At 41.2% G+C, this 12,977-nt stretch overlaps 1 protein-coding gene across 1 annotated transcript; it reads left to right on the forward strand.

The window, feature by feature from the left end:
* Positions 1-3,388: 3,388 nt before the first annotated feature.
* idh1 (isocitrate dehydrogenase (NADP(+)) 1) lies at positions 3,389-12,445 on the forward strand. Its single transcript, XM_010746748.3, has 9 exons — positions 3,389-3,543; positions 4,261-4,391; positions 6,617-6,908; positions 8,636-8,738; positions 9,484-9,661; positions 9,789-9,940; positions 10,146-10,286; positions 10,402-10,564; positions 11,507-12,445. Exons 2-9 carry the CDS (start codon positions 4,270-4,272, stop codon positions 11,598-11,600), a joined length of 1,245 nt encoding a protein of 414 aa, XP_010745050.1. The 5' UTR covers positions 3,389-3,543; positions 4,261-4,269; the 3' UTR covers positions 11,601-12,445.
* Positions 12,446-12,977: the final 532 nt, after the last annotated feature.

The following is a 12,977-nucleotide window of genomic DNA, read 5'->3' on the forward strand; positions in this document are numbered from 1 at the left end:
ACAGAACAAATCAACACAAACATATTGATGAATTACAATGAATGATAAAATGACAATGAATTACAAAGAATGATAAATGATAGATAAAAAAGGGGTGAGCCAGCCCTAACTATAACCTGTATCAAAAAGGAAAGTCTTAAGTCTACTCTTAAAAGTGTTGAACATTTCTGCCTCCCAAACCCGAAATGGTAGTTTGTTCCACAGAAGAGGAGCCTGATAGCTGAAAGCTCTGGCTTCCAATTCTTTTGGAAACTATAGGAATCACCTAAAATAAAGAAGCCAATTCTATGAAAGTGACTATCTTATAGTACAGTACAATATTTTCTTTTAAAATGTGTAAAAGACCACTTATCCCCAAACATTGTTGCTTTATGGCACTGGCAAAAAAAAAAAAGAGAACAACAACAAAATCACATGTCAATGTATTTATTTGTAAACATGGACCAAAAAAAATCTGGCTATATCCACATTATTTGTTGGACAGAAGCTGATGGATTTTCAAAATAAAATACCCTGTGCAAACTGCCGAACGCTCACGCAACGCGCTGCAAACAAGCCCGGGATATTTTCCCAAAAGTGTGTGAAGCCGCCAACTGATTCCAAGTCTCGCGATACCCGATCCATGCTTCTACAACCAATTCATCTAGGAATCCATGGCTAATTTGTATCGATTGAGGAGTCTGCTACCGACACAGCCGTATCTCGTCTTGTTAAACCGAATATCCGGTTGCATCGGTTTATTGTTCACAACCCTAGTAAGTATAGAGAATCAATAAAAACAGACAAACCATTTGCCTCATGGGAACTGATGGCATGACATGACTGGTCATCATTAACAGGTACGTCTTCTATGAACCTTGGTAGAAATAAATCTGTATCCTAAAATAGAAAATCAATAAACTAAATGTTTTGTGCTCCTGACAGAAAATTCAGTGATGTCTTTTAAAAGTCTGCATTCCTGGTTAGAATTAAACCTGTGAAGCATCTGTGGTGACATTAGTGGGTGGGTGACGTCAGGAGCAGGACTCCTTAATCACTGATGCGGTGCAGCTATGAGGGTTGGTGTGGGGAGAGACAGTTTTGATAAGGGCCGGAGATGTGGCGTGGGGGAGAGAGGAGCAACATGTTCGGCGACACGGTACTCTGTTAGCGGGGGAGGGTGTCGTTCGCAGTTAGTTAGAGCTGTCGGTGACGAAGACAGGTAGCCAGGGGGAGTTAGTGGTGCATGTGTCAGGAGGGGAGGCCGGTTGCCTCCTGTAGTTAGCCCAGGGCCTTCGTAGAGAGTGCCGCGTGGCCATCGCTCCCTGGGCAGCCGCCACAGTACCCTCCAGATCACCAGCCAGTCCCTGTCCTCGCCGTCCAGAGAAGCCGTTGCCCCGGGGAGTTGGACGGTGGCACAAGCGTAGACCCCGGGGGACGGTCTCGCCGAGCAGGCGAGCTAAGTGCACTTTATCATTTTTATATGTATTCGTCATTTAGAGTTTGTGTGTTTAGGTCGGCCTATTTTTATATCTTATATCCGGTAGTAGGGTTTCCGGGAGGGAAGTGACGGGTCCAAGGGTGGGCGGTCTATGGGTGCTGTAGCGGCAATCTTCTATCAGTCCAATAATCCTCTTTACCGCCACTATTAAGCGAACCATCGGCAATAACCTTGACTGGTAATGAATCTTCCGACAAAGTAACTCTTTTCAAAAAACTTTACTTTAAAAGCAAAAAACAAAGTTACAAGATTCAATCTTAAACGAACCATCAAAAAACTGTGTTGCTCCTTAGGCTGCTTAATCATATCTGACGTTTAAGTGGCTGTGACATCACTAACAACCAATCTAAAGGAGCATTTCAAACATTTTACAACTAAACTGTTAAACACTCTTAAGACTGTCATTATGGCTCCTACAGGTGCCAAATGCTGCAGGTTCGCCGTGTGTGTAGTGGGGTTTCATTTTGCGTGCTGTGTTTAAAGCATGCCTTAGAAACTAGTGAAGCTAGCCAATGTGTAGTGGGTTGTCACTGAGTTATATTAGAGGTGAGCCTGCTGTTGTGACCCTCCAGAAAGAAGCCCGTGCCCCCCCGACCAGCATCTCCCCATCAGATTGGAGCCCCCACGGGTTTTATGAACTTTGCTAATTATTAATAAAGGTTGTCATTGACTGTACATCATCGTGTCTGTGTGTTTGTTCGGAGGCTCTGACGTCATCAGCTTTTATAGCTTAAGGTAAAAACTCACATTTATTACACATCTTTTGATACAGATTTTACTGGACTATCTTTATGTCCAAAGCGGTCAGATTTCATGCGGCCCGCAGCTTAATTTTTGTAATATATTATTAATGGCCTGCTAGGATTTTCACTGTATGGCTAGAAGATTTGACTTTTTTGGCTGACATAACGGAGCATCTGAATACACTAAACGTTAACCTCTAAGGACATACTGTAACTGCTGCTGTTATATATCTGTAGATGATGAATGACTTTGTGAAAAAGAAGAGCAAGAGTGAAACGTTTTAAACTTAAATGTTAACAGGCTCATTACTCATAATAAGCCATGTTTAGAATAAACATGAGGTCAAGATTTCAAGATATCAACTTCATTTAAGTTTAACATATTCCATACAATTTATTCTGTTATCTGACTCCAGATGTGAAAGAAAGGAACTGGTTTTTAGACGTGCACGCTTGATTGCCATTAAAAAAATAAAATTGTTACAGGACAGTGCATTTGTATGTAACTTTTTTTCATTTTTGAAAATGTTAGTTTTGGCCTCTGGGCAGTTTGGACACACCTGATGTAGAGAAATAAATAAATAAAAATAAAAACAAAATACATTAGTGTCTTGAAGTGATTGAATGCAGGACTTATGCATTTCAATTACATAGGAAATTTCCATCCATTTGAATGACATAGGTTTAATGTAAATTAAGTAATAATAAGTAATAAGATTTATGTAACAGTACTAATAATCTCAATGTGCTTCTACTAAACAGTAGTGTAGTAATAACCAGGTTTATGCATTAAATGTTAATAAAGACAATTTGTTTGCCCAAACCCAACAGAGAAAATGAATGCAGTCATATTGAGTTTATTTGTACTATTACATTAAGTTTGTTAGTTCATTTATATTAAAACCATGTCATTCAAATGGATGGAAAAAAGATTATAGAATTGAAATGTATAAGTGGCCTAAAGATTTTTTTTTCAGAACATCTATAATCATAATCACTCAGATTCAATATGTTGAGATTAAAAAAAACAAAAAAACTCCAACATAAACAGGAAGAGGAAAAAGAAAACCAATCAGTGAGCTCTGTTTCATCCCCGACGAAATTAATCACGCCCCTCCTGCTGTGTGGGCTTCTCTGATTGGCGGTTAGGTTTTTCCTCTCTATCTCCGATTGGCCAGTATCTTGTTGGTGAGCTGAGAGGTGGAAGCCGGGTACCTGCCCTTCCTCGAACAGCTTGAACCTCCCTGAGCTCAGTTACCGTCAACCTCCGGACCGGACGTCATTCCTCCTACTCAGCTCGGCTCTCACTGTCATTTAAAGGTACGTGTCTGCAGCGGTAAGCTGTATTTACCTCCACAGAGGAGTGTGATGTCCTCTGACCTCACTTCACATCTGCTTTTCTCTGCTACACTGTTAGCGCACTGTAGATCGCAATGAATGAAGTCGTGTTCACGGAAACCCATCACGGCCTATTGTCTCAGCAAACTTCCTTCCTGCCTCGGGCATAACATTCCGTCCTAACATTCTTTAACGTTAACGGTTTGCAGTGCTCGTCAGACCTGCTGACACACTGCCTCCGGCTGTTTGCCAGTCTCCTCCCCATCATGCGATCATCTGTCTATTTGCTTATGTAACTTCTGCAGACAGCCTGGAATTTTCCAAAAAGAACGACATATTTCTACAAGTGTGCTTTGAACATAACCAGGCATAACCAGAGCTTTGACTGTGGAATTTATCAGGCTAAGCAAATAAATGCTGAGTCATTGCTCAGATTTCATGCAGTTAAAGTCTTGAATGAATTCATTCATTGAGCAGAGGAGTCAGAGAGAAAGATCAGCTTTCTGTCCATTTTATTATATTACAAAAAGATCTGCAGCACAAGATCCTGAAGTTTCTGTTGTCAGAGTAAAGGAAGACAATAAATCAAACCAGCTTTAAGAGTAGCTTGATGAAATACTACTGCCACTGTCATGTCCTCTGTCCTATCTCTCTTTTTTTAATCTTCAATGTCTGCGTGTCCCCTGTGTCCACCGCCAGGCTCTGAAGATGTCTCAGAAGATCAAGGCAGGCTCTGTGGTGGAGATGCAGGGAGATGAGATGACCCGAGTCATCTGGGAGCTCATTAAGGAGAAACTCATCCTCCCGTACCTGGAGCTGGACTTGCACAGGTGAACACACATCATATCGTAGCATGGAGGGCACTGTAGATCAATACTTTCATGTTCTTTTGAAAAGTGACTGAGTTTGAATATATGCAGATTACATCCCCCAAATATGCACTCTATAATTTAACTGCAATGTTTAATAAACTTAGGAACACTAAGCAGAGGCTGAATAAAAACGTGAGAATGACCATGACAGTTTCTGCAATACTGGGATTTCTAGTTTGGCCTGTTTGTCCTGCCCCTCAGAAGACAGAGTGAACAGCAAAACTACCAGTTAGGGTGTAGAGATTAGGACCCAATTAGGTTTGTTTGTTGAATACGGGTGGAGTCCACCCTGAGTCTTGTCCCTGGGTTTCTTCTAAGAGTGTTATCTCACCAACAAAGTGGCAGCTACAGTGTGTAATTGTTATAATGTAGGAGTGTGATCATAATAAGTTAGTTCTATATGTTCTATATAAATCATTTTATTTATAAAACTTACTATGAGTATTATACTTAGAGATATTCTGCTGTCACTAGAGACCAGCAACACTTCTGTAGTAAAGTATAAAGAAGTTGTGTAAAATACATTTAAAATATTGTTCGATTTATTCAAGACATATTACACTGTTATACGTCAACCATCGTAGCATCTATTGTTCAAGCAAACAGAAAATGTCTACTGTGATTGAAGTTCTGATCGTGTGGATAACTGATAACCTTTTAAACACTGGAGAAAATCACACTGAGGGATGGTTACCGTGGAGATCATGATCAAATATTTTCTTAGTGAATATTTGCCTCTTACAATCACCCCAGCCCTTACTTCATTCGACCTACTACTCCTCTTATCTGTTGCATGGACTTTGTTCGGAGTTGCATGTTATTTGCATGACCTTTATGTGATGTTCTTTGAACCCAAAGCTTTTTTTCAGGTAGATCTGATAGATGTTTGACAGTTTTGTCATCACACCTTCTTGTGTGGCATCATAAAAGTCAATAATTTATTGTGCAAGTCCAAGTTTGATTTAATATGGTGTAATCATTATTCTGCTGGAATAGCAATTTTTCAACAAGCAGCAGCGTCTTCAGTCAGGCCACTTTAAAAACAAACTGTAACACACTGATTCTGAGACCTCTTCAGGGTATTTTGTCAAATAGATCAATCTCATTTAAAAACATAAACATTGGAGGTTGATACACATTCCTCGAAGGCCACACATCAGACTTGCTCAGGTTTTCTGGCTCAGAGTGCCTGAGGAATGCATCAACTTGTTGAATAAGTGATCCAGGTTGAACAAATATAATCAAACATCGGAGCAGGACATTCTGGTTAAACCTGAAACCGTGTTCTCTCTTTCCTCTGTAGTATGTTTCAGTTGTTGAACATGGAGTTATTGTGACTTGGTAATGGCTATTGGTGGGGGGAGGGGAGGACGAAACTGGGTAAAAGGTCATGGCTTCTTTCAAACAAAGCCAATCAGTCCACAAGAACGCACATACTTTAAGGGACCAGTAAGCACATCAGGTTCAGATTAAGCACACTTCTTCTGACCAGTAGTTTGTTTCTCAAGCACAAGTGTAAAAAGTGAAGCAGTCCTTTCAGTTCTTGGCAGAGGACCAGTTGTCTTTACACAGTCGATTCCTTGTTTTCTTTGTCTTTGTGCTGGCTGGTTTTGCAGCTCTCCTCCTCACTGAGGCAAGGAACCGGCAGAGGAGAATGAGCACAGTTGCAGCACTGTGCAGGAAGTGGGGTAGGAGGTTAATGGCTATTCTAGATGCGAACACTCTGTCAGGTCTTGCAAGAAATATAATTAGCCGAGATATGCAGCGAATAAAATTCTGGCACTGAGCGGTTCCTCGAGCTGGAAGCGCTCCGGTTCACTACTCATTAATGTTGTTCATGTCCTTTGACTCTGTGTTTCATTTACATCACAGTCACTTTACTTTAACATTCACAGATGAGCTTCAAGCCAACTAAAACAGTTGTGTATGTTCACTTTTAGTGCTCGGTTCTGCTGGAGTTTTTGTGTAATGGTGTACTGAAGTGTAAATGATCACAGCTCCACTTGAAGCTGAGTGCTTTTGTGTCCATGCCTCTGTTGTCGAGATTATAAACGGTCTCCATCTCTGCTTCCTCTTATACTGACACTCAAATATAGACAGACATTAATGTGTTTTAGGATGCATCATCATAAACCTTTTAAACTTTTTTTTTAAACTCTATTGTTTTGTCTCTTCCTGCAAAGCTATGACCTCGGTATGGAGAACCGAGACGCAACAGATGACCGGGTGACAGTTGAGGCGGCGGAGGCAGTCCGGCGTTACAATGTGGGCATCAAATGTGCCACCATCACGCCAGACGAGAAGCGGGTGGAGGAGTTTAAGCTTAAGCAGATGTGGCGTTCGCCCAACGGCACCATCCGTAACATTCTAGGAGGCACGGTGTTCAGGGAGGCCATCATCTGCAAGAACATCCCACGCCTGGTACCGGGTTGGATCAAGCCCATCATTATTGGCAGGCACGCCCATGGAGATCAGGTACCCTGCTCATGATGTCTGAAGAGTGTTTGCACTCACAAGTTTCTGCATCCTGAGAAATGGATGTTGGGTTGAGGTCAGATTTCTGTCAGTTTGCTACTTCAAATTCAGCTGGCTTACTATGCCCTACTGGATAAATTCATTAGTTGGTTTTGGGCTATGATATTGTGTTTATGGCTCACTGTTTAAAAGCCAAAGCCAAATGTTGACTACAATCCCCAGACCCTGTGTAAAACATGAATAACACATGCTGATCCTTTCCTTTGAATACAGTACGAAGACAAGACAAGATACAAAGACGAGATATTTCATGTTCAAACTGGTGAACTTGTAAATATACACTCATTCTGAATTTGATGCCAGGGTCACGTGACCTCTTTGTTTGGATTGAGAACTCTAACTGTTGAAGCTTTGAAAATGAAATTCTTTCCCCGTCTTGCTTGATATTCAACTTCAGCTGCTCGACAGTCCATGGTCTTCATCTATTTTGTGTTCATAATACAAGATTTTCAGTGGGACACAGGTCTGGACTGTTTTCTATGAAGCAATGCGGTTGGAGCATCTTGGCATTGTCTTGAAGTAAGCAGGATGTCCCTGAAAAATGGCAGCTCATGTTGCTCCAAAGCCTCTGTGTACTTTTCACCATTAATGTTGCCTTCAGATGTGCAGGTTCGCCATCATTCCATGGGCACTAACACACGTCATACCATCACAGATGCTGGTAACAATCTGGATGGTCCTTTTCCACTTTAGAATGACATGATGTCCAACAACAATCTGAATTCGTCAGACCACAGCACACTTCTCCACTTCATGACAGTCCATCTCAGATGAGTTCAGGTCTAGAGAAGTGTGCAGTGTTTCTAGATGTGGTTCATATCGGTCTTTCTCTCTGCATGGTAGAGTCTTATCGACACAATCATGGTACTGTCACCTGTTACCACTGAACCTGTTTACCATGTTTTTTTTTTTTTCAACATTCCACATCTTTCCCAGTTTTCTGTTTCCCCTGATACCAAGTGTGTCAGGTTGAACATTAAATATCTTGTCTTGTGCAGTTCAAATTGAATTTGCAAATCATTGCATTCTGTTTTCATTTACATTTTATGCAGAATACCAACTTTTTGGGAATCAGGGTTGTAAAGAAAAACGTGGCCTAGATTTGAATTACTCTCCAAAATAAATCTCAGCTTCGACAAATTCTCGTCCAAACTCGACATCGGGGTTTGAAATAATCTTGATCTGAAGGGAGCTAAAGCTGCAGGACTCCAGTCAAAAGGATGAACTGTAACTCTGTAGCAGTAATGTGAGTCTTGTGCAGAGAAAACAGCTCCCTTATTGTCACCACACCACTATTACGCAAGTATCATTTCCAGCAAACTAACCAGCTGACTGGCTTCCTGCCAAGTCATGCATGAGCTCAGTGAGTTACAGTTGTGTCGCATGTCATCAGGAGAGACTCAGTAAATAATTACATTTCATCATCATCCTTTGGATCTCAATGTTTTACCTCTACTAAGGACAAGTTGCAGGATTGTGACAGAACTAAATCAGAGGTTAACACCATTTTACGGGACAGAGATCATGCATTTCTAAAGCTGTGTGTGTGTGTGTGTGTGTGTGTGTGTGTGTGTGTGTGTTTTCACACTGGTGTAGTTTAGTGGGGGCAAACAGCCTTGTTGCTTTCTTGTATGAATCCTTTGTCTTTCCCAATGTGCTCCCCACAGTACAAAGCCACAGACTTCGTGGTGCCTGGGCCTGGGAAAGTGGAGATGACCTACACGCCCACAAAAGGAGAGCCAGTTAAATTTGTCATTCATGAGTTTGAGGGTAAGAACACAGCAAGCCAGATGTATGATCATGTTTCCAACCCGTTTACCACATGTGGGTCAGACAAGATACCCAACAGTTGTGACAGTGTACTATTAGTACCATAGTTACATAGTCTGCAGACGTGAATGCATCTTAATGCATGTCAGTCAATATAATTGAGCAGACATTTTCCATTGTGTGCACGCTGTAAATGGGCAAATCTAAGATAGGCTTATCTTTTTGTTGCACTTCTGTTGTAACAATTCACCAGTTTTGTTTTTATCACTCCAAACCAAACACTGAGATAACTCACAGAGAACATAAAAGGTTGAGTCATGACTGCAAGCAAAAGGGATGTCTCAGTGTTTGTTCAAGCGTGAAAGAAATATATATATATATATAGCCAGTAACAACAGCACCCAATAGAAACATGAACTCAGGAGACAGATCCAGTCCAGACCTTTCACCAATAGAAAACATTTGGCGCATTATAAAACTAAAAATCCAGCAACAAAGGCCCAGGACTGTTGAGCAGTAAGAATCCTGCATTAGTGATCTTCTCACTTCGCAGACATGTACAGACAGTTGTTAAAAGAAAAGGGGATGCTACACGATAGTGAACATGCTCTGTCCCAACTTTTTTGAGATGTATTGCTGCCATCAATTTCAAAATGAGCTAATATAAAATGTTTTACATTTTACACAACATCCCAACTTCATTGGAATTGGGCTTGTATATATGTGTGTCTGTGTGTGTGTCCAGGCACAGGTGGTGTTGCCATGGGGATGTACAATACAGATAAGTCCATCAGGGACTTTGCCCACAGCTCCTTCCAGATGGCCCTGACCAAAGCCTGGCCTCTATACCTCAGCACCAAGAACACCATCCTGAAGAAGTACGATGGTCGCTTCAAAGACATCTTCCAGGAGATCTACGAGAAGTAAGGACTTGAGAATCCTTTGCACAACACATGCACACTCTGTCTCTCTCTTTCGCAATGGCAAGTACACACATTTGTAGATGTAGATCACAACTCAGAGGTGTTGTCCACCTTCTTGTGTGTTCAGGGAATATCGTGCTCAGTTTGAGGCCAAAGGTATCTGGTATGAGCACCGTCTCATCGACGACATGGTGGCCCAGGCCATGAAATCTGAGGGAGGCTTCATCTGGGCCTGCAAGAACTACGATGGAGATGTACAGTCTGACTCTGTGGCACAAGGTGGGTAAAGACGACACGTTTCCATCAGAAGTTTTTTTTAAAGAACTGTGTAGAAACCTTTCTAATCTATAATCTGTCAATAATCCAAGCCAGCAAAACTGCACTGTAATAAAAAAAGAGAAGAGAAAAAAATAGATTGCAGACTTTTGCCGTCTCAGGTTCAGAGTTTCTGTTGTTAATGTGGATTTATGTGACCCCGCTTCAGGCTACGGCTCCCTGGGTATGATGACCAGTGTGCTGATCTGCCCTGATGGACGCACAGTTGAGTCTGAGGCCGCCCATGGCACAGTGACTCGCCACTACAGACAACACCAGCAGGGAAAAGAGACCTCCACCAATCCCATCGGTAAAAAAAGATGCAGACACAACCCCAAGAAACATATGTTTATTTATATCACGCATACTGTATGTGAATGAATGCACTAAATCCTGTCCTTGCACTGCATGTTTGTGTGCCGCAGCCTCCATCTTTGCATGGACACGAGGCCTCCTCCACCGGGCAAAGCTGGACAACAACACAGAGCTGCGAGTGTTCTCTGAAGCCCTGGAGGCCGTGTGCATCGAGACCATTGAGGCTGGATTCATGACCAAGGATTTGGCTATTTGCATCAAAGGCCTGCCAAAGTTAGTCTCTTCACTATCGAGCACTCACGTGTTTCACCATCTGTTTGCACAGCTGTACAATAAGAATTATTTTATTGTTCAGTGACGGATTTTACTCACTGCAGTATCACTATCTCAAGTGTAGCATCATCTGGTGTACAATATCAGATAGTTTAGTTTAATATTTTATATTTATTTTTTATTCACCAGTGCACCTCATGCAGATAGGTTGAGGATGTCTGGACTCTGGAGTTTCCTAAAAACTGGTCTAGTCCACGGTCTGGATTAACTTTGATGTGAATGACATCACAAATGATGGAAAGTTACAGAGGATACTGTTAGAGCTTTCAGAGAGCTGCTAGGCTAACGCTACATTGGCTAACATCACCTGTCAGTCAGTAAATTATTTTCTACTGTAAAGTTATTATTAATATTCCATAATGTAACTGATGGTTTCTCACTGCTTAATGTCGTCCTAACTTACCACACGTCTCCATCCCTTTTCTCTGGAGAGTGCCATCTCAGATGCACAACAGATTTATTGTGTGAGGTTACACAACAATTAAACAGTGCTGTACTTTAATAAAGTATTAATAATTAGATTACTGACTAGTATTTCTGGTGTCGACTAGCAAGGAGAGAAACTTTAATTGAAAATTTAATTGACTAATCACACACATCCCCAGTCTGGAGACATAAATTTGATCTTGTCATGTGCAAACGAAGTGTGGACAGTCTGTCTCAAGAATCTCATTTAAGAAACAAATCTGATTTGCCTGCAGTCTGAAAAAAGCTTTACAGTGAAGGCTACAAGAGGTGTTAGGAATGTGACAACAGTCTGTTCATCTTTATCTTGTCCCCACTATGTGCTCTCTCTTCGTCCAGTGTTAGATGCTAACATTCTTTGATTTTACTTTAAATCAGGTATACTCAGCCCTTTCTCCTCTTTCCCTCTGTCTGCAGTGTGACTCGTGCTGACTACTTGAACACCTTTGAGTTCCTGGACAAGCTGGCAGAGAACCTGAAGAGTAAGCTAGCCAACCAACCCAAACTGTGACCTCACCTCCCGGCCTCAGAAGATAAACACAGACACACACACATTAAACACACGCCCATGCACACAGAGACATCTATACAGCTACTGGAATTAACACTGAATCAGGGAGGAGTGTTCTCAGAACTCCACAAGATCTATGGACTGAAACGAGTCATTCCCTGCGCAGAGGTGTCTGATGGAGCGGGGTGCCTTGCCCAGAGAGAAGGTTCTGATCAGTGTAGGCCATCTCTGTTAATGCTTCACTATAGACAGCCACACTTGTAACAGTCAAAACCGTCTCCAGACCAAATGACCTGATGGCTCAGTGACCTTGTTTACTCTAATTGCACTAGTTACCCTGAAGTGAGTGTGGTGTGCATGTTGTTGGTATTTGTTGATCTGTGCTAGACAGGAGACAGAATCTGTCTGAGGGGGCCTCCAGACCCTCACTGCCTTATCCGTTTGTGTCAAAGTCATCGGTTGATTCTGGTCATCCTCTACATCGTAATGTTTTAACAGTACCTCAGCAATGTTCAGTGCCAGTTAAACATCACCTCTCAGCCTGGTGTCTGTCAAACAGCACAGAACAGATGGTACACAGACTGGCATGATCACATTTAACATTCAAACAGGCTTCTGACTCAGATTTTATCAAGACTACAATACACTGCTTTCAGAGTTTGTACTCTTATTAACTTTATTAGTCACAGTTGTTTAAGGTGTATTTATTTGTCCTTCCTTTGTGTGTGTGTCCCATAAAAAAACACATAAAACGTCTTCATTAAACTGTCCGTCCGTTGGTTTGTAATCAACATTAACATTAAGTTTGAATACCACAACTCACAATAAATGAGTTTTTGAAGAAATGTGGGTGTCATTCTTTGAGCAGAGCTGGATTCATGTGATGCATTCACAGTTCAAAATAATAAAATCTGTGTTTATTTCTTTCACCTACATTATGTCTGAAAACTGAAACATGTCGAAGCTCCAGGTGATGTATCCATGTGTCAAACCCCAAAGATGGAACGTTTTTGGTATTGGTGCTTGAAAAGTATGAACATGATACATCAATTACAAGATATTTGGTGGGTACTTACTTGATTAATCACTTAATAGACTAATTGTCTCAGCTCTAGTGTAATTAAATAGCTCTACTTAATGAATCAGAAAATTACAATATTTAGCTCATTTGTACAAGCACTAAAGGTGTGCACAGTGTGTGTGTTTTTCTGCGTTATTTCCAAGTTTCTGCATAACTTATAAATTACATAAATAATTTATGGTAAAAGTTTCTTCTTATGTTCTTGTTAACTAGCTATCTTTTTTAACAATTGACTTTGAATTGTCGCTGTAATCACCTGAGCATTAAATCTACAGTATACATCTCAATACTTCATT

Source organism: Larimichthys crocea, chromosome XVIII (genome assembly GCF_000972845.2).
Source record: "Larimichthys crocea isolate SSNF chromosome XVIII, L_crocea_2.0, whole genome shotgun sequence".
Taxonomy (NCBI): Eukaryota; Metazoa; Chordata; class Actinopteri; family Sciaenidae; genus Larimichthys; species Larimichthys crocea.